This window comes from Aphis gossypii, chromosome 3 (assembly GCF_020184175.1).
Source record: "Aphis gossypii isolate Hap1 chromosome 3, ASM2018417v2, whole genome shotgun sequence".
Classification (NCBI taxonomy): Eukaryota; Metazoa; Arthropoda; class Insecta; order Hemiptera; family Aphididae; genus Aphis; species Aphis gossypii.
The window spans coordinates 9622094-9645483 of NC_065532.1; the positions used below are offsets into that span (position 1 = coordinate 9622094).

The window sequence follows — 23390 nt, forward strand, 5'->3', positions numbered from 1 at the left end:
AATATTGTTATTATTCATTATTATAAGTCACGATTTAAAATACTTATTTTAATATTCATTTGGATTATTTACTTCTGATGATCATTTGATTTTGGTTTCTAAATCTATCCATAGTCGGTTCATTTTGATAGAATTTTATTTGTTCACTTTATATTTACTATACAATTCGAATTCAAAAAAATTTGGTATTTTATTGACCACATAAGAATCCATATAAATTGTCAATTAATTTTAAATCAGGGATTCGGGAGCTTTGGGTTGTCCATAGTTAACTTGGTCAACACCTGGCAGTAACATCTGCAGAATTTGCTCTTCTGTATGGTGCATTTATAGTAACAATAGTTTATAACGATACTTAGGGAACTTGGGTGAATAACCATTTTTACTGACTTAAAACCCTCTGTATTTATTTATCATATAATAAAATGTTCGTCGTTATTTAAGGTTTCAAGCAATAATATATTTCAGTTCCACACATTACATAATAACTATGTAGATAAAAACATTTTAAAATATAGTAATAGTAATTATTGGGACCTTGAATTTATCAATTGTCAATTTTTCTTTGTTATCGTAATTCGATAATTAAAGTTATGTTCACCCAATAGCATTTTTAATTCATTACAACATCTTTTAGTTTTGATAAATTATATTCTCCATTAATTCAAAATTAATAAACACGATTTATTAATTAATTATAATTCGTGTAATTATTGATAACATTTTTATTTAAGAAAAATAATTTGTTAAATTACATACTCATAAATTTTAAAATAAAATCTGAGGTTTTAGCATATTTTTTTTAGTTGTAATATAAAAACCTAAATGTATTATGTATGTTTTTATTCCGAGTACGTGACATCCATGCTTACTATTTAGTATCACCACACGTCTTATATTATATTCACGAATAATACTATACTGGATTAATGTTGAGAATAATTGATAAACATTTTTGTTATTTTTAATGTTAGAGTATAATTTAATTTATTAATATAACCAACTAACTAAAAGGAAACATATTCTCATTATTTTATAATAACTTTTAATTATTTTAATATGCTTATACTTTTTCACAGTATTGATTTTGCTGTATAAACCTATTGAAGAACATTAAACATATCCCTGTAGTAAATCTTAATAACAGAAAAAATTATAAAAATTCTATCGATTAATTTAAGTTTAATATTAATTTATCGTATTAAGAAGACAACAAATGCGGGTGCATCACGTTATCATGTCCCCTGAATGTAATCTAACAATATTATTTTTATGCATTAAAATATTCTATTTTAACGATATTCGTTAATAATTATAAAGTATTTTATTATTTTAAACACAAGTTGATAAATGATTACTAATGTATAACTTTTATTTTTAGTCAAAAGTTATTATTTCTAACTGCTGAATATTTAAATATATTATTGATATTTTGCTATAGGAATTGAATTAAAAATAAGTAGTCTGTAATATAATGCTGCTTAATGTTTGGGAAAAGAGAACGTTAACATGAAAATGAACAATGAGATAAGAGACGATTTTACTACCTTTCCCACCCTATTCACTAAAAAGTTGATATCGCAGTTACACCACTACTGAGATTGTAACAAATATTTCATTATATTAAAATTCATTCATCTGGACATCCCAAAATAAAAATAAAAATATATATTTAAACTTTTAAACATAACAACAGTATACACAACTTATACGTATACATTTAAAACTTTAATTAAATTAAAATGAAATATTAAAAATGTTATCTGGTGTTCTATTATATAAGGTTTGTTGCAAGTAATAAAACTATCTCAAAATCAGAATAAATAAACAGATATATTCTTTTATTCTAAAAACGGTCAAATTTTTTTTTACATTTATCTGCTACTCGCTGTACTAGTTTTTTTTTATTTTAACGGATTTTTAAAAATACACATTAATCAAAATTGTTACTATTATTTTACTAACACAAAATAACCTAAGCATACATTCTTATTTTGTTTTAATCAGAATATATTAAAATAAAAATACTTACAAAGTAAATAAATAAATACTTATTTTTATATAATATGTCTAACTGAGTATCAATAAAATGAATAAAACTAACTATTATACAAATGTTAATATATTTTTTTTTTTACATTTATGTATAACTCCAATATTTATATACTTTACAGATGACAACTAATTCTTTGTACGGAATATACGTACTTAATTACAATAAAAATCCATATTATTTCAATATTAAATTTAATATAATGTAATCTGAGAAACTTTAATATTTTAGTTAATCAAATAATACACTGCATTTTTTTATTTGTTTATGTATAAATCTGACCCATATCATTTCAAACGCAAAGTAATGCTTTATAATTTTATTTTTTATTCTCATTCTATTATAACCGTTGGCTAACAGGCATTATAAATATAGTGATTAAACTAACTAGTAACTTTACTGTATAATATATAGCAATTTTTCTTGAACTCTAAACATTCTCAAAGAAATATTCACATAATTCAATGAAATTTATTACATGCTACCAAATTCATAATTTTAATTTTAATGTTTGTAATTATATCTAGTTAAGTTCATTAGAGGTGACTAAAAGGTTTTTCTAATAGAATAGAATATGCCAACCATTTTCTCTACAACAGTCACGTTGATTATAAAAGTTTCAATCTTTTTCATAAATTACTAAATAATAGTAATTATTAATTTTTTTTGAAAATCTAAAAATTGATATAAGTACATTATTATTTATTATTTATTATATTTTTTTTTTGATACTATTTAGTTTACAAATTTAGTTTGTCAGTTTGAATTATAATTATAAATATCTTTGACAAAAAACTCGTTTTTACAGTATCTACTAAAAATTAGATAATTTTCATTATTTAATCATTAATAGATAATATTGGTAATTTACTTCAAATCAACATATTATTCAATTAAAGCTTTTATTTTTTAGCAATATATTATGCTATACTTTGTATCATGTTAAATATTTTTATTAACAACAAAAATACAAAATGATTATTTATTTATATCCCAATTTCAATTTTAAAACCAATTATAGAATAAATAATACATTTTTTTTCTTTTTTATTTATAAAGATACAATACCTAACTACGGATGTCTAAGTTTAAATGATAATAAACATTGTATTTAAAATGTTTAAATGTATATTGTTTGATTAAATATCAATAATGTGTAATAAAAATTGTTAACCTTATAAGATAACTTGTGCTATGATTTTAGTTTTATAAGAATACGGGGAAGGCATATAAATAGTAAGTTTGATAGTCTTATTATAGTTCATGATAAAGTTGTACTCTTGTTGTCTTTGCAAGTTTTCATGCCAATTAATTTCATTGGAGCGTAGCTCTTAATTTATTTAAATGACAGGGACTTTGGTGGCATTACCTTTTTAACGGTTTTCAGTTTTTTATACGAACTTGTACTATCTATACAAGTTTATATTGCTTCCCTATCTATAACGCAGTACTTAATTATGGTATATACTTGTATACTAATATACTTTACCATTTTGTGTTTATATCCAATGCCCTCTCGGGACGATGCCAAAAGTCGTATTTTATGCAAATAATAATAATATTCGTATAAGTTATATTCCTTTGCATCGTATAAACTGATTCATATTCTTGTTATTTTGTATTCCGCTAATAGACAGCGTAGTACGGAGTTTAATGGCCTTACACGATGCTCTTTTTATCTACTTGAAATTCATTCGACAAATTTGAACGCATTTATATCACCGCGTATACCTAGACGCCGCTTCAATAAGAAAATAAGTAAATAAAAGACTTCATTTCACTCGTTTATTTATTATTCGATTTTTATATGAGCCATTAAAATCTTCTCTTTAATGGAATTTAATTTTCCATAAAATGAAAGCAGGTAGGTAGGTAATACTAGATATTTTCGAACATTCATTATGCCAGACGGAATATTCAGATGAGTTAATTCGACTTAAGTGTAGTTATATTATAGAAAAGCTTATTCTCACTAAATATACCAACAACTCTAAAAGCACACGGTGTAATGGTTCAAGAAATTTGTTTTTAAATATAAAAAATTTAGTTTGAAATAGATCTTCATTTCAACTGTTATTTAGATACAATATTTTGAGGTCAAAATAAACAAAAAAAATTAATAGAAATGCTAAAAATAAAGCTATAACAATAGTACTACAGTATTAAGTTTTTACGAGCACAGGACAATAAATATAGGTCAAATTCTCATTTTAACAAATATAAACATTAATCACTAACAAAGATAAAGTGTAATATTTATTAACGTTACTCTTGGAGTAAATATATATTGTACGAAAGTAATATACCAGGGGTGTCCAAATTTTATGGAAATATGATCGACCTCTGAGTTTTTTTAGGTCGTTATAATCGATAATAAATAAATAAATAAAATATACCGTTAATAATCAAAAATATTTAATTATTTATGTATGTATATTATTATAAACATTTCTTTTGTTTAGAATAACATAAGGGAGTTATGATCGACTTGTTGGTGCCCTTGATATATATTATATTTTTATAATGGATAACAGTCCTGTTATGTAAAAAAGAAATATATATATTATATATTCGAATCTAAAAAAATATATATCCATATAAAAATTCACATCATACACTTATGTTTTAGTTTAACTATTTTCAATAACATTCTTTAGCTACAATATATTATAAAATGAATCTCAAAGTTGATCTAATTAATTCAGCTACAAACTCAAAGATACGTTTACATGTCCGCCTTTGACGTTTCACTTGAAGAAATGAGAAAGTGTAGAGCAACAATTTTCTAATTAATATGTTTAATTGTTCTCTACTGTGAAGTTTAGTAAATTTACCAAATAAGACATTTCATACAAAAAATAAAATATAAAATAAATTTATAATTGAACATTTTTTGATTGTGTGATATTACTGATATTATAATATTATAATGATAATATTTTATCGAATACTACTTCAAGCGTACTCTGAAAGTGTTAATTTTGCTTACTTATAGCTTAAAATATATTTTAGAATTAAATCATTATTACTCTAAAATTTGAATTATAACAGAGTTTTAATCAATACCTATACATTTTTTTTGTAGTACAAAGTTTTCATGCTAATAATATATATCCATGAGTGTTTTTATTGCAAAATAGTTGTTGTTTACCCGATAAATTATGTTTATAGTGGGCGTTTTTCAATCTTATCTCATTCTATATATAAAGCCCTATGTAATGCGTACTGCCATTTTTCGCTTTTCAGGGATTGTATAGGGTGGTTTCGTAGGCTAAATGAAAAATTGACTATGAACATAGTAGTCAACATAGTATTAAAACCGTAACAGGGTAAAAATGATAAACATTAATATTATGGTAGATTAGGTGGATGTAGTTCAGTGGTGATTGAAGGTGGATGAGTGAAGGGAAATAGGTGAAACCGTTAGGGTGACCTCCGTACCCACCCATCACGTCCGAGAAAATAACTACTTTAAAAAAATTCAACAGATCGGTGTTTAAAGACGTCGGGTAATTCTCGGGACAATGACCGAAGACGATAGCGATATTAACAAAAATTACTATTATACATAAGTATATAATATAAGACCAGTTATAATAACTCAAAGTGTTGTACATTATATTTTACACCTAATACGGGGTTATAGTTGTACGTACAGTGCGTGAGTCGTCATCGCCGGGGTCGGCAGGGGCTTGTCGCGAAGGGTGACCGAACTACGTGATTACGACCGGAAGTCGTGGCTAGGAAAATCGCGATCGGTCCGCTCTCTACAGCTCGCCGAAAATCTGAACGTCCTTCCGCTCACGCTTTGTACAGCCTCCGCCAACGTACGCTCTATCGGTGGACCCCACGCGGTGGCGGCGGCGGTGGCGATGGGGCGAGAAAAACCCGGCGCACCACCGCCGCCGTTAATCGGCTTAAATGAAACGTATTAATCGTTTTAGCGTGGCCGCTCGAGCGTTCTAACCGAATTAATATTTAATTTCCGCCCCCCCCCCCAAATAAAAGGTTTTCGAGCTGGAAAGGGATGCACGTATATATTATATATGCATACGAATGTATTATAATGTATAAGAATTAAAGGCGAACTTAAGGGTAGCGGACTAGCGGTGTGCGAGAGACGTATGATGCGGTGGCGGAGCAGTGGCGATGGTTGTCTACGTGTACACGGGGCGCGAGGCGACTACAGCAGCGGCGGCGGCAGCGATGACGACGACGACGACCCGCGCGCGCGCGCGTATCGATCACCTCTCTCTGTCTATCGCGCGGTCGCGCAAACACCCACACACGCGCTGACGGGCGGTCGGTCGCTCACGCCGACTAACCGCTAAAAACGTAAACTCAGCGGCGTCGGCGACGGCGTTGTCGGTAACGTTGAAAAACGACGGTCGGCCACTAAATCGCATAAGATGATGTGTTATTAAATTACACCAGTCATCCGCCTTCGTGCGTCAGGAGATTTGTGAATGGGTAGATGGTAGGTAATCATAAAAAATTACGCATTGAAAATACCAAATGTAGTAGCTAAACAAAACGAAAGTCCGTTTTTATAATGTTTTTTATCCCAGCAATCATTCGATTAAGAGTACCGATTGAAATGCGAACTGTTTATCGTTTTTGTCATTTTTTGCGGATTACCTATTATAGACCATAATAATATGATTGAGTTACTTAATGTGAAATGTAATCTTTTATTAAAGGTATGAAAGTTTATAATTTGTATAAAAGATATTATACTAAGTTACTTCAAAATACACAAAAATATCATTATGTTATGATGGTCGTGTAATAATTCAGATCTACCTACTCTTTTGTTAAAATAATATAGACAATAAGTGAAACTTGTGAAGATAAAAATTATTAAGTTAATCCATTATACATATTTCTGTGAATTATGGCTTTGTTTTATAAAAATCATTACACGGACACCGAGGTAGAAAAATTCTGAATACGCTTCTACAGCACTGGTAATTACTAATTATTATGGGTTTTTTTCCGGGCGACTATAGTTGTTATTTTCAGGGTACTGCAGAGTGCAGGCATGTCTTTTTCATTTGTACTCTAACAAGATTAAAAAAATAATACTTTTCATAAATATGAATAAAATAATTATTTAAACACGCTCACTCTCTTTTATGCTTACATCGTATTATCAACTAACATTTATTAAATACTATTTTATGAAGTCATTAAAAATCGTCATAATATATATTATGGTGCATATCGCAACTATTTCCCATAGAACCTTACATAGTTACAAACCTATGTAATATACACGTTTAAATATGTAAATACAATTAATGAAACAACGATAATCTACAAAAAAACTTACTATATTAGTACATACCAATTATAATTATATTATTATATTATAATTATTTTATATTTTTCTATTATATTTATATTAACAGATAAGATTTAACTTTTATTTTACGAACTTATCTAAGTATACTGCGTAGATGAGTTTAAATAAATATTAAACTATAAATAATTTATAATGCGCAATTAACAGTCGTAGAAGATTATAAATAATAAACTCAAGAAACCTGTATATAGGTAATACTATTATATAGCTGATATTATGAGAAAGTCTTACCTTAAAGCACTAACTTCGATTTGACATTCCCAGAAAATGAATGATGTAGTTTTCCGGACCATAAATTATAAAGCTCGTAAGTACACAAACAAGAGTCGTTCCCTTGGAATTTCATTGATGTACAATGTACATACCACACCATAATTAAAACGCACTCGCGGATAATAATAGTATAAAAATGGATTAATCGAAAATTAAACAGCACGAATGCACGATAGATGTAGAGGAAAAGAACAGCGACGATCGCGTTTTTTCCATGATTAACTTACTTGCGGTAGAAAATATCGTAGTTACCGGCTCATAACTATTTTACCATACATATGCAAATGGTCAACGGTTAATGTAATAAATAGTATTATACCACAGTCAAGGGGATCACGCTGTCTATAGGCGGGTTTCCACTACATAGTGTACGTGTACGTGCTTAAAAATACTTTTCTGTGATTGGTTGGAACGTATAAATTTTCTGGTATACCAAAAGCTTATCATGTATACCAACCAATCAGAAAAAAAAAATTCTATGTTCGTACACGTATACGTATGTAGTGGAACCCACCTTATGTGGTTTAAGTTACTTGGTATTGGGTAACTGTTATACCGTGTTTAATGTTTATAGAAAACGGCGGACAATGACAATCGTTATTTCTATACGTTCGTTTCTTCAATCGTTTTCGCGTCGCTGTTAGTGAATGTATAAAATTTCGAAGGATTGTGCGATTAAATTCCGGTGAAATAAATGTACAGTTTCGTTTAGTTTCGCCTTTGTTACCTGTACCTCGATGATAACAGCTTATTGGAAGCGTAAGTAAGTCATATATTGGTCATATAATATTGTATTGTGTTATTCTATACTAATTACAGATTCGTCGTATTATAGCTCAGTATAGCTTATAACGATGTTTATATAGAATGTATAAATGTATTGTAGTTGCACATAAATACACAATAAACTTAATTAAATTAAGTGTAAACTTCTATAGGTTTGTAAAATTAAGAATTTAAAAATATGGTTTGCGTGATCGCTAATTCTCAAATGCCATAAAAAAAGTTTTTAGTTTTTTAATTGACTGCATAATATAGCAAGCACTTAAAAATGTTAAAAAGTAGATCTTGAATCTACGCAATATGAAAGCATAACAATTGGTTGAGCGTGCTTTAGTAATTACTTTTAATCTGTATACATATTACGAAGGCCATAAATGTATTTACGAGGAGCAAGGAGGTGATAAGGGGGTGAGTTCAGTAGGAAATTGTGCTGGACGACACTTTTTATATACTCATATTTGCATTTATAATTGTTCGTAACAAACATTATAATCTTGCTAGAATACTTAATATTTATTTTCCCGTTATTATTATGCACCGATCATATTGTAACGACAAATTAAAAAACAACGTGCCTCGATTTCATGAATGCTGTGCTATAAACACATTACTAAAAAAATAATATGTTTATTTTATTATTACCTTTTTTTTTTTTTGTATTGGTTTTCATATTTAATTAAATGATAAATGATAATATATTTGTATTCTTGAAATGTACATTTATACCATACTTGATGAAGGCAAAATAAAATTAATACCAGTAGATGAAAAATCTAAAATTTGTCTACTCTATTTCTCGCGTTAGAAACGAAAAATTCTAATATAATATTTTCATCTCAGCCGTGATTACGGAAATCGGTGATAAAAATAACGTTATCCGCAGATAGCTCGTCAGTGGTCGTCGATTATCGTGCGAGAGAAAAAACAGCGTACTCGGCAATATATTTCGTGTGCGTAAATATGACGGATTTTTAAATGTATCACAAGCTCATGATACGGAAATTTTTTTATATAGTATAACGATGACTCATCATCGTCTAATAATTCCCGCTTTACACCACCGCTAGTTCATCATTAGAGCTCATCCATCTCTCTCTCTCAAGGGCCGTCGTCCGGGGCACCGCTTGTCCATACTTTTTTGCTCTTTTACGCAGCTCTCTCGACCCTCTCCTAAATCAACCCCAACCCTCTCCATCATCACTCATCGCTATAGCAAACGACCGTTTACTATACATACTCACACACATAGACTTTTCTCACAGGAAAAAAAAGAAAAAAGGGGAAAAGTTGCCATCCATAAAAGCCAAAAACAATAGCCCTGTCACGACGCGTGGACGCACCGCCGTTCGATTTGTATGGACGATTTGTCGACAACGAGAGGAAGGGCACGTTTACACATACGCACAACCCTCAGTATGCACAACAAAAATACCGGCCAAAAAGCTGGTACCTATCAGACCATTATACGGTTAATGTTACGCACCGGTATATTATTATTACCTATGTTATATACGTATAGGTATGTACACATCCCCCTACGGGTCTAATGAGATTACCTGGGCGCAACAAACTTTGAAATAATTTCCCGTATAATGTATCAAATATATATACACACGCGCACATGCACACAGGTATATAGAATATAAACCTAATTAAACGATATATGCTCGCACGTGCCCATATATGGTATACGCTTGCGAATATCATCGACGAAGACGAATTAGACGGGCATTTTCGTTCGTTAAAACGTCTTGCCGTGGTTAATTGAATTTCCTTGTATAGACGTAGCACGGCGCTATCCGATTCCCAGCATCCTCCGCCACCGTCTAAAGTCCCGGCGCACTTATTCCCCGAGGGATTATACTATTATTATTATTATTATTATTATTCGTTAACAACGGTTTCCAGTTACACCATCGCGTATTCCACGAGTATAAATTATACTATTATTATTATATTATATTATAAATGCGTATACAAGTTGTGATGTATATATATATATAACTATATAAGTATTATTGTGGTGTGCACTCACCACATATGACATGTATTCATTATAGTTGTAACATTCCTATCGTGTCTTGTAAACGCGATTCTTTCGAACCCACGCCCAGCTTCATCATGATAATATGCGCGGTATACAAACGACACCGCGGTAAGTACTTAACGTATATATAATATAAAATAAGGATAGGTGGGATGCCGCACTCGCCTCGTCCCTTCTCAGATTGTCTGGCACTCGTGAATACAAGATTATTAAAGTCGTCGTCGGAACAATATAACGTGTATGTACATATTCTTGTGTCGTATATAGTTTTCTCGTATCTAGGTGTACGTTTATATGACGTGACCGCCAGACGAGGGACTCAAATATAACACATGACTCGATGATATAAATTTCACAAAATATTAATATGTACGAGGGTGTTCGATGTCATCGCATGGCCGAGTGTTATCCGTCTTCGGTACACTATCCGTCGCCGTTCAGTAGGTATGCGTGCGAGTGTGTGTTATTCGTTTTCGTGTGCGATTTCACGTGCGTGATATTATACTGATATATGGTCCAAAATTAAGAGCCCAATCTAAACGACACTTGAACGCGTGACGTGTAAGCTGTTACATTTATGTATCATTTCTTATAAATAATACATTATTGGAAGTGCGTTTCCTTTGGGGCCGACAATAATATAATAATTTAATATTATAGCGTATTATTGATCGAAATTTTATCTTACAGTAATAAATTTGTTATTACCTACCTACTTAATACTTATATTATTTTGGCACTATAAATGTACAAAATTGATAGACATTTACTAATGGAAAAATTAAAATACATTTAAACATTTTTTTAGTCCGCTACTCAAACTATCTAAACTTAAAAAGCTAAAAATAAATCAATTTGTAAAATATTAATAATATGATATCAATTATTAGTGCAAAAATAGTTTTAGATCTCAGTTTGCTCCGTTTTAAAAAATACAAAATATGTTAATGACAAATTTAAACTAAAATCACAAAGGATACAAAATGATAAGAAGTTAGATTTTTGTAAAAAAATTTATAACTTTACTCGTATATTTATGATTTAGACTAACCTTTATTTTTTAAACCCAAAAATCGAATAATTTATACTATTGTTTTACATTAAATTATGTTTTTTGATTGATAAGATTATTTAATTAAATTAACCTATAAGGTCGTTAGGTTAGGTTAAAAATATATACAGTAAATAATTTTCATTTATTAGTTTTTACAATGTTTAAAGATTACATATTTTTCTTTATTTTTCATATTTTTAAAGTAAAATCGCTCTACAATATTACAGTATAAAATGTTGATCATCTGGTACACGTTGTTGTGTTGGTATACTAAATATTACATAAGTTAATGATGTGTTCGTATCGTATATTATGCTATGAGAAGAGGAACGCGTATTGGGAAAAACCAACCACATGAAACATAATTTAAAATAATATTGTTATGTGTTTTGGTTAAGTAATGTTTTTTTTAATCAATCTACTGCTTGCTCAAAATTTCTCCAAATAAGTAGTTTACGATATTGTTATTATTTTGCTTTATCAAGAATTTATTTAGTCTAAAACAAGAAAAATGTTTTTTTTTTCATTCATATTTAGGTATATTTTTTTTTACCTATCTCAGTTGTTCAATGTTCAATATCATATTTTATTATTATACACCTAAAATTAATCCTACATCAATTATCATAAACATTTAGTATAATGTGTAGTAATATTATAATATGTAAGAATACTTATTCTTAAGTTTATATTATACACGGAGTGAGGATCAAGACCTTGGAAAGATAACGCAAACAAAAGACGAACTTTTTATTTCTTTTGCTTATTTAAACTTACACGTACAATTTTTTTACAATACGTTTATCAATTATAATTACTCATCAAAGTATATATTTTTATTTTGCTTTATAGGATTTTATCATGTCTGTGAGCAACATATAAATGTTTAATATATTAGTTTTACAAATTTCATTCAACCCATAGAAAATTCTATTTAATTATTATAAAATAAAAAATGTATGTTATTTACGCTATATAATTTTTTGTATACTGTGTTTACTTTAAAGTTAAAATAAATATTTATCTAATATTTACCTTAAATTCTATGTAAAAATGACATAATAATTTAAATTTAAATTACGGTGAAAGTATGTATTTTTATCTCCATTTCTCATATGATATATATATGATTTATCATAAATTATATTCGCATAGAAATATAAAAAAAAATTATTGAAGCTCACTTACAAATGTAATTCGGTCATTTCCTAGTAAACATTGATTAAAGTCCGTTTTGTATACGTTGTATAACATTATATAACGTGGGTTTTATTCAGAATTAACAATGACGGACTGCAGTATATAGTAACAACTTGTACAGTTGTACAAACACTATTATTTTTTTTGTTAATGTTTTTATGCGAATAGAGACCTAATATACACATTTATTCCAAACCTAGGTTTCGAATTTAGTTTGTATGATACCTATAATATACCTTTTGTAAGGCAGCTGTAAGTTATCTTTATATTATAAAATGTACCTACATAATATTTTTTACTTTCAATTTACAATTTTAAAATGTAATATTATCACAGTAAATATTATATAACATTTTATCCTCTTAAATATTAGTTGGTGTTTAATACAATTTACTGTTAAAGTTTAAAGACATTAAATATTTGTATTTATAGTGCGATTCACCATGCATTTGTTTCATCTTTTAATTTGATAATGATTTTTTCCATGTATTCTAATATTTGAAAATTTTAAATATACTCGAAATTCTTCAAATTCCTAAGATATTTTTGTAATGCTTGGAGAGTTTCCTGTAACGATTTAACTTCTCTTTTTAAGATGAATATCTTTCTTTACTACTGAATATGAATGTATAATATAAAGATTATTTTTTTTTTAAATTTTTTGGGGTATGAAAATCAAAACTCAAAAGAACAGTAAAATTTCAAGAATTTGAAAATATGGTCTTTAATTATACCTAAAAATTAAAAAAAAAATCAAAATTTTAAGGATTTCATTATGAAACAAAAATAGGTATAAGCATATTTGGCAAATCACACTGTATAATACACAACAATTTGTTAGAAAAAAAAATAATATTATAATTTTTGCAATTAAAATTATAATAATTAACAAATTCTTTAAAAAATAATATTTAGCAACTTATTATTTATTCATTTTTTGTAACGTCATTAATTTTTGGATTTCATTAATGGTGCTTTGAAGTTAGAAGATTTTATTTTATTTTTAATTGATTAAATTAATGAAAGATGAAATAAATAATAAATACATAAATAAACTGTTAAATCATATTATATTATTGTTTATCTTGACTATAGTTTGCAACTAACCTAACATGGGTGTTATTCCAAAATTGAAAACATTAATTAATTTGAAAATAATACATTTAAATATACCTATATTATCAATAAAAATGTTGTTTTATAATTTTTCGCTACTAAATCTTACCAATTCATTTCTTAACTTTACCTATTACTTTTAAACATTCGATAATTTTAAATTTCCCATGAAATTCTTTAATCATACCATATTATAGAAATGTATCTTAAAACTTTTTTTTACTTGATAGTAATTTAATATGAATATGATTTACATCATACAAATAAAATTATCTAGTTATAAACAATATTTTGTTATGATCTTTACTTCAGTAAATGGCTTAAATCATACTATAATACCTATATGTTGAAAATACGTACTTTTTAAAAATAAATCATACAATCCTAATAATAAGTTAATTCAACATTAAAAACAAGATATACAGCAATAAAAATATATTTTAAATTTCGCGTGCATATTATTATAAATTAAAAATTAAAAATAGTGTTTTAATAAATTATTACAATTAGTATAAGTGTAAAATCAATAAATGTTCCCCAAATTTCTTGAATATATAATTTGAATAATTAACAACGATGTGTATTGTTGTATTTTTTGTGAATAATAAGTATACGTGGAGAATACAAAATCATAGCTTGAAGAGGTTAGTGGGTACTTTAATTATTTATGAGAATAAAATTATTTCAACAACCCAGAATACATTATAAAAAGAGAATCGTACGAGTATGTCAGCTAAAGAATACTTAAAGAATGACATAAAAAAAACAAATAAGTGAAAACAATATAATAATATAGAATAGTAAGTGCTTTTATGATTTAAGTTCAAAATGTAATTAGGAATAAAATTTGGTAGTCGTTTGGATCTGTGTCACAAACGTGATACGTACCCTATTTTTAAATTGTGTGATATCAATTTATATTAGTATAGTATTAATATAAAATATAAATAATGTGTGAAAAAAGTTTAAAAAAATATTAAACCTCCAATAAACGTTTTAAATATATTTTTTAATAAAAATATTTGAAAATCAATTTTAAGAATACTTAAAATCATGTGATGAGATTTTGGCTATACATTTAATAATATAACTTAAAGTAAATAAAACATATTTAAGATATTTGGTACAGTACAATATTGATTTTCAGCCACATAATAAATACAGAACACTGATATATATGTTTTAAGCTTACCTCTTACCTTGTAGTTTAAAGTTTATACTTGGTGAATTGAGAAGAGGTATAAATTTCAATACTATTCTCACATTACTCTTCTCTACTTCTCTAATATAAACTATTAAACAGCTCTAATTATTAATAAACGATTGAATTGCGTTTAACTATTGATCCGATATTAGTTTAACGTACATACAATTTTCATTATAAAGTTTCCTTTGAGAATTTGAAAATTAGAGAAAGTATGTAGCTTAAAGTATCAAATATATATTTTTCTAATGGAAAAATCTCTCTCTCTAAAAATATATATATATATTGTGCGTTATAAATGTGTTAAAAAATATGATAAATATCCCATCGGTGTAGGTTGTTTATTTATTTTTTGAAAGCGATGTTTAGAAATCAGTGATAAACTGCCCACTTTTAGAAGTAGTCAAACCATATATAAAAGGTTTATGCTCTTTCCCATGGAGCTTATGATCAATCAGGTTGACGAGGGAATATACAACCCTCTTTAATGAAATTCGGCTGAGATACCGATTTATCCAACAAGAACCCCACGTCTACATTCGTACAGACAAAATCAACCCTCTACGTCGAATAATGAGATATATAATATAGCCCAACTCGCACCCTTTTCTAGATTGCTCTTCTTTAGATGCAAAAAATATCTTCGAAGCCTAAAATGTACTAAACTTAATCCAAATATTGTGGTATACCCGATTGTATACAACTCAAACGAGTATATTTAGTATTTATAACTTGGTCGTATTTTATTAAATTAATTTCAATTTTTACTGAAACGGTCGTTATTGTAACAAGCGCGGAATGCCAATTGGTTTTAGCGGTACTTTTTTTTAACCTAACACAGACTTTCTTCTGGTAAGACTATTTAGGACGTGACCCGTTCACGAAAAGGGCTTGTCGGACTGTCAGTCAAAAGGAGAATACGATCGAGGGGAGTTTTTCCATTAGTTATATTGAATTGAATTACTTATCTGATACAGTCATGAACAAGAATGAGGTATGCCCAAAATCTCCAGAAAACCAACACCAAAATAATATTTATATATAGCATTATATAAAAGTATATAATATGATACAGATTAAGTTTCAATTTATTGTGTACTATATATTACACATGTACATATATATATACTGTAGTGACGATAGCAATAGTTGTGACTTTGTGAGTATGTTTTCAATGCTACTGGACAACTCATGTGCTCCTGACAGTTTGTTTTAGATAAGACTATTCAATGATATTAGTGACTATATTTAGAACTGAGATAGGGTGTTTCCTATTATTTTTTTTAACTATTTCGTACGTCTTTTTAATATTTCTCACGTACTCGCTAATGTGAAAACTTTCAATAGATCATCGTCATTGATGCAACCTGCATTTATATCCTTTCTCCCTATCCTGACTCAAAATTGCATACCAAAAACGGATCTGGAAATAATGTACTTGAAAAAATGAGAGCAGGCGAAATACATTTATGGGGGATTTTATGATTATGACTATGGAAAACGGGTTGTGTATGTGTCGCGATACCGATCCATTGTGTGATCAACTTACAGCTTACATTATATTAATTAAATAAAAAAAAATAACAAAACAGAAAACTTTTTTACATAATATTATTATAATTATACAACTATCTATAATTGAAATTTTGTGTGCGTTTCGTAGAGGGTTGCAAGTTTCCGACCAGATGGGAGGGCGTGTGGTTCCAGTCCGGTATCCGGCAGTCAATCGTCGTGCAGGCCAACCGGTTCAGTATCAAAGGCAAATGCGTGGACTCAGACGGCGACAAGTTTCTACTTTCGGACGAGTAAGTCAAGAAACTTAACGCTCACATTACATAATGTTATGTATACTATACATACATTGCTGTAGCTGTGGTTTTTATTATTATTGTTTTATTTTACGACAACGATGATGTAACTTTTACTATTTATTACTATTAAACCATAATAATGTTTGTGCTGTTACTCGTGTTAATACACTCACAGGAAAACCGTTGTACTCTGCCAGATATAAATCATCATTTGAGTATATTATATAATTTAGGTCACGGGTTCTATAAATGAAGAAATTATCAATCATATATTGTATTATTTCGTTACAGTGTGATAAAAATTCTTACTTGGTACGTATTGTACACATTTTCTCTACTAGTTACGTGTATCTACAATATTCATAAATTCAAATTAAAGATCTAGTAATTCGTTAATTAAAAAAAAATATGAATCGTTAAAGAAAAATATTTATAAAGAAAAATTAAATTCAAAGCTTTCTATAATATTTTATAGTATAATTTAGTACGTCTATATTATGTTCATCAGTAATTATCAATAATACAGTGAAATCGCTATGGATAGATTGCTCTCAAAAGTAAATATTTTTAAATTATCCAGAAAATCTCTAAATAACGGACAATTCTTACATAAGACATAAGGAGATACTAAACATAAATTAAATTATTTTATAACGTATAAAAAATCGACCACGCCGATGAAAAATATGATAGAAAATCAAAACAATATATTTTAATAATATAAAGGATTCAGTTACATGGTCAATATATATTTACATCGATGAATAGAAAATAACTGATTTATTTGAATATTTATAATAATAATCATAGCATAATATAATTAATATAATTTGACCTAATATACGAGACATACCTTTTAATTTTGCTCACCTTTCAAATAGTGGTATTTTTAATGACCCTCAAATATCTACTACACAGGTTAGGAAAATGTATTAATGTTTTTTAAAATATTAATCATTTTTTTAATAACCCCCAATAGAAATATGTATAATAACATAAAAAAAATAAAAAATTTTTTAGTATTTCTTATCGTTTTAATTTTATAAGTTTTTTTACTTTTTAGAATGACATATTCATATTCCGAAACATAATATTTATTGGAACATTACAATACATAAAAATCGAAATTCAAACTAGTAGCTAATGAGTTATAAATATTTAAACTTTAGGTAAATGGCATGAGGTTCGGAGATACCCCGCAAAATGCTGGTCAACTATTTCGCTCACATAACTTTAAATACTTATAACTCATAAACTACTCATCCAAATTTATGTATCGAACTACTTCAAAAAATATTCCGTTTTAGAATGATATAAAAATTTAATTTTATGATAAAAATTGATTTAGTTCAATATAACGTGAGCGTAATCACAAATCAGATTACATTTTTTTATGAAAATGTTAAAATGTTAGAAGGTTAGATTAGATTAAAGTTAAGACTAAAAACAAGATAAAAATACAATACATATATTATAGGGTTATCAAAATATCATACTCATACCCAGTTTTATTAATTTTTTTATGTAAGTACTTTCATATACATATATAATATATATATATTATTATTATAATATTCGAGTTAAAATCTGTTCAGTGAATCATGTCATCATTTAATCTTTCTAAACGAAGTTTCTGTGAAAACTGTAGTTGATTAATGTTCTCTATATATAACGTAAAATTCTTCTAGTCATAATATTACCTATCGTAATACATTACAATCGTAATAATCTGTTCACGACTGTAATTTTTCGATCAATCATCTTGTGACTATTTAGGAAATAAAAATCTCAACTTCAAATTATAAAAATAATGAACATATTGTATAAATATACAATAAGTGATGAACAATATTTTGTTCCAAAATATATTCTTGCACTAATTATATGTAAGTTAAAATAAAACTATCATCGTTCTGGCCAATTTAAATGCATATTATTTGTATATATTGTATATATTGTACGGTATAACAATACAAATATATACAGATGTTAATGGTGGTGCCATGATTTTTATCTACATCCTAGTTATATATTCCGATTATAACTTCGCAAAAAGTACAGAAAACTAAAATTTGAATGTAAATTACAAGCAATTCTCATTATAATTTATCAGTATTTAAATCGCAAGTAAAATCTGAAGTTTATTATTTATTATTATTAGACATACTTAGTATTAATTTTCTCTTTTAGATTTAAAATGTATTTAAATTGTGAAACATAATTATGACTAGAAGTAGTTTATTATTTTTAAGACCTTTAATACATTGTTAGTATTATCTAACCTAATCATTATATGTTCCTCCAATATATTTGTTTTATTTATATATATATATACGTATAAGCGTGTATTAAGAGCATATTTATTTTATTTTAGTAAATTTTGTAAGGTTTTTAAAGCATTTTAATTTACTAATTCTTAAATTTGTTTTAACAAATTAATAGTTAAAATAATCAATAACGATTTTTATTCAAATTTAAACATGAACATACAATGAAAATTCTTTATAAGCACCAAGGCTATAAATAAAACGCTATTACAAACTCAAATATTACATTAAATTAAAAATCTATTATACTTAACATATAATTTTATATCACAACTATTTCCTTGCTTAAAATTTAACTACAATAATAATATACTTAAATATGCATATAACTTGGTAGGTAAATATTTTATAGTACGATTTAATTAAATAAGGTTCATAATGTTTATATAATCTAATATATTATTATATTATCTATTATCTTAATAAATATAATGTATAATAAATGCTAGCTTTTAATACAAAACAATATTAAATTTAGCCATATTAATAATAATAGCTATGATTTTTTTAAATAAAATAATATATTATTTAGATTTTAATAACAAGAATGATTTTCTCTAAATCGATGAATTTGTAGAATAGCACCAATACATTAAGGATTTAGTGTGAAACTCTCATCAAATATTTGTACAAAGTATTTTGAATCACCATTCTTGAAAACCTCCAAGTCCCATATTAATATAATGTGTTCATTATATACTCAGTAAATGTCATCGAAGGCGATAAAGTTTTCTTTATCTATTGACTTGTAAGGAATTCAAAGAACACAGTTTCCTTTGTACCAGGCGAGATATTATGTACTTATGTGCCACAGGCGTACTGCTGAACGTGGTATTAAGTATTAACTTTTTTGAACTCAGTGTTGTTGTCATAACGAAATTCAAACCCAGTAACCAAAAACTTGTTCATTGAATATGGTCCGGTGAGACATCGATAATTTCCCTGCAGCTATTATTTTTCGTAATTTATCGTATTGACGGTATTAGTTCACACGTTTTGCAATATTAAAATGATATAGGTATTGGATAACAATTTTGTTCACAAATTATAAGTATAAAGGATATATCCACGGAGATTCAAAGATTCGGTTTATTTAAATACTGATTTAAATTTATCACAACTTGAGACTTTTAGCAAACATTCGTATTTAAGGGTTTAAGATTAATACACATACTAATTACGAACAAACATTACAAAGTTATATTATTTCTATACTATATAGTCACGCGAATATTGTAATGCGAAATAATAATAAACGAATACATCGTCATAAAATGTAACTTGAGTACTAAAAATAATAACATATATTATTAACCCAATTTTTACTATTTTTAAAGCTAAATCGACGGAGAGTTAAGGCCCTTGAAATATAATATTATACTAAGCTTGGTTTTATTGAAAAAAAAATAATAATAATATACTTAGGTGGATTGACGCCAAAAGGATTTTATGTTCATCGGAGCATTACGTTATTTATGGAGAAGTCAATAGTGTTATAAGATGAATCGGGTTGCGCATAGTACATGGCGTGTCGAGTATGGAAAACGATAATCGTAAAACGGAACGTCTCCCGTCCCATCGCTACTTTTCAGCCCTTAAATACTTACACCAACACGTATCTACGTAATATATATCTGTTTATGTTTACCTCGTCTAACCTTACAATAATAATAATAAAAAATGTATTTATAACCATATAGATATAGCTCAGATTTATACGCGTAATTAAAAGTCAAAAATATGTAAATAAATTATGTATAATAAAAATTTTAAAATGTTTAAGTAAATTGAATAAAAAATCTTAACTTAGACGCATTCAAAATTTCAAAATATGAATAGTATTCTTTTATTATTAAAAATATATCAACCGTGTATTAAATAAAATCTCAAATTGTAACCTACTTAACAATTTATCAGCCAAGTGTAAAAACAATATTAAAGTAAATATGGATTTACGATCTTTTAAAATGCACTCGTTTAGTCATATAATATTATATGAAGGCAAGTTAAAATCACCACAAATAATAATTTGAAATATAAAAGTCGAGTTTATATCAATGTACTCACATAAAAAATATAATTTCATTTGATATTTTTTATACACATGGAGAAATAGCAAAATATGGAAAAACATATATATTGTATTAATAACAAAATATTATGTAAAAGTACTTTGTATATTATAATTTATTCAGAATCTTTTGAAACGTATTATAACTAAATGTGATAAATCTTTCTTAATGTAAAAAATTTACATTCATATAATATAAATCTAAATGTAATAAATAATTATTATCATAAATTATAACTAATATTTCGATTTTTGTTTAAATTCTGAGCAGAGTGATGAATTTGTTATTGATTTTATAACCAGGATAAACAAAAAAAAAAATAATAATAATAAGGAAAAATGAAATTTTTAAGTAAATCTAATTTTAAACAAAATCAATTTAGTTTTTTATTTTGTTTTCAATCAAAAATGAATCACCGTATATACTTTATTTACAATAACATTTTCAAAACATTTCTACTATTTTGGCCTCATCTATAAGTATGAAAAATTTTCGATTTTTTTTTTATAAATTACAATAAAAACTTATTCATGATCAAAATTTTTGAAAATTTAATACGAGATAAAACTTATTCTTACATCTATATAAAAATATAAAACATATTTTGGTACAAATTTATTTTTATGTACATTTAAATTACGATTTTGAAGAATTTTGAAATAAAGGCTAACTAATTTATAGTTATAAGCCCATAAGAACTTTTATCATTAAATCTACATTTTTAAAATTAAATACAAGATTCATAAGTACTTCATAAGTATTGAAATCATAAAATCTAATGAATGAATAAAGGTAATTACTTTTATAGAATTTTAAGTTATTTAAACGATAAATAACGATATTAGTTATTTTTTTTAATTTAAAAACTGTATTCGTAAAAATCTAACTTTTTTACATGTATTATGTTATTATTATAAATTTTACTATACGTAATATTTTTGATTTCTTTTAAAATAGTATTATATACTTATTCTATAAATCTATTTTTATTGTATTACGGTATTTATAGGATGATTTTATTATATTTTTTTTTTATAAATTATTATTAAATTCATATTAAGTTAATATACTATAGTATACCTAAATATATATTATTATAGTGATTAAATACTGAAAAAGGTAGATAATTTGGTACCACTTTGCTATACGTTAAGTGTCGAGTGTTTACTATTATGGGTGCGTTAATTTGAATTCAATAATATTATATAATATTATTGTATACAAAAAATTATTTTGAGCAGAAACTAAGGGTAATTCATGATATCTTTTTCTGATGTAGCTAAAATAAGAAATATAAATATTTATATTATTTTTATTAACTTTTTAATCAATAGCACTTCACTGACTGGTGTCAAACCGTGTGAATAAGTTAATTGTATATATAGTCAGATAATATCTTAAAATTAATTAAGATATTTTTGAAATTTCATTCCGTATAATTAATAATTTAAGTAAAAAATTACTTTAATAATAATATTGGATTTGCGTAAGAATACTGATTTTTAGATTCTGAACGGAGTGATGAATGTATTGATTTTACAATGATGTATGTTTTTTTTTTTTTTTGTCTGGGTACAGCATAACTAGTCGAAATAATGCTTCAATTTCAAACTTCGAGGGTGGTTTCCGATGAAAAAGTGAATATCCTTGGTGCATTATAGAGGTAAAAAGTAAACATTTTCCAACAGTTTTCAAAAAATCGAGAAAAACAAAAAAAAAAAATGACGAAAAAACGGGAATTTTTACGCAAAACCAGTTTTCAACCGAATCGTTTTTTTATATGGTTGTAATTCAAAAACTAATCACTGTAAATACTTGAAATTTTCACCAAATGTTTATTTTGACTTTTTTTGAGTTATTTATAGACCACTGAAATTTTGGATTTTATGCGAATTTTTTTTTTTGAAGTGTCGGTAAAAAAATTTTACAAAATACTTGAAAATTTAAAATACAAGGTTTCTTATGAGTTGTTCTTATTGTAGCTAAAAAAAAATTAAAAATCGTTAGTCACAATTTTTTTTATAAGCGTTTATAGTTCAAATTTTTACGAAATCTGTCGAAAACGCGAAAATTTGCAAGTAATTT

At 26.7% G+C, this 23390-nt stretch overlaps 1 protein-coding gene across 6 annotated transcripts in view; it reads left to right on the top strand.

Moving 5' to 3' along the window:
* The window catches only part of LOC114127463 (uncharacterized), a 155539-nt gene that overhangs the window by 101307 nt on the left and 30842 nt on the right, over positions 1-23390 (top strand). For all 6 annotated transcript variants that reach the window (XM_050202620.1, XM_050202619.1, XM_050202622.1 and 3 more), the window contains one exon: positions 16759-16900. In XM_050202620.1, the coding sequence (XP_050058577.1) occupies positions 16759-16900 (142 nt within the window). The remainder of the gene's footprint in view (positions 1-16758; positions 16901-23390) is intronic.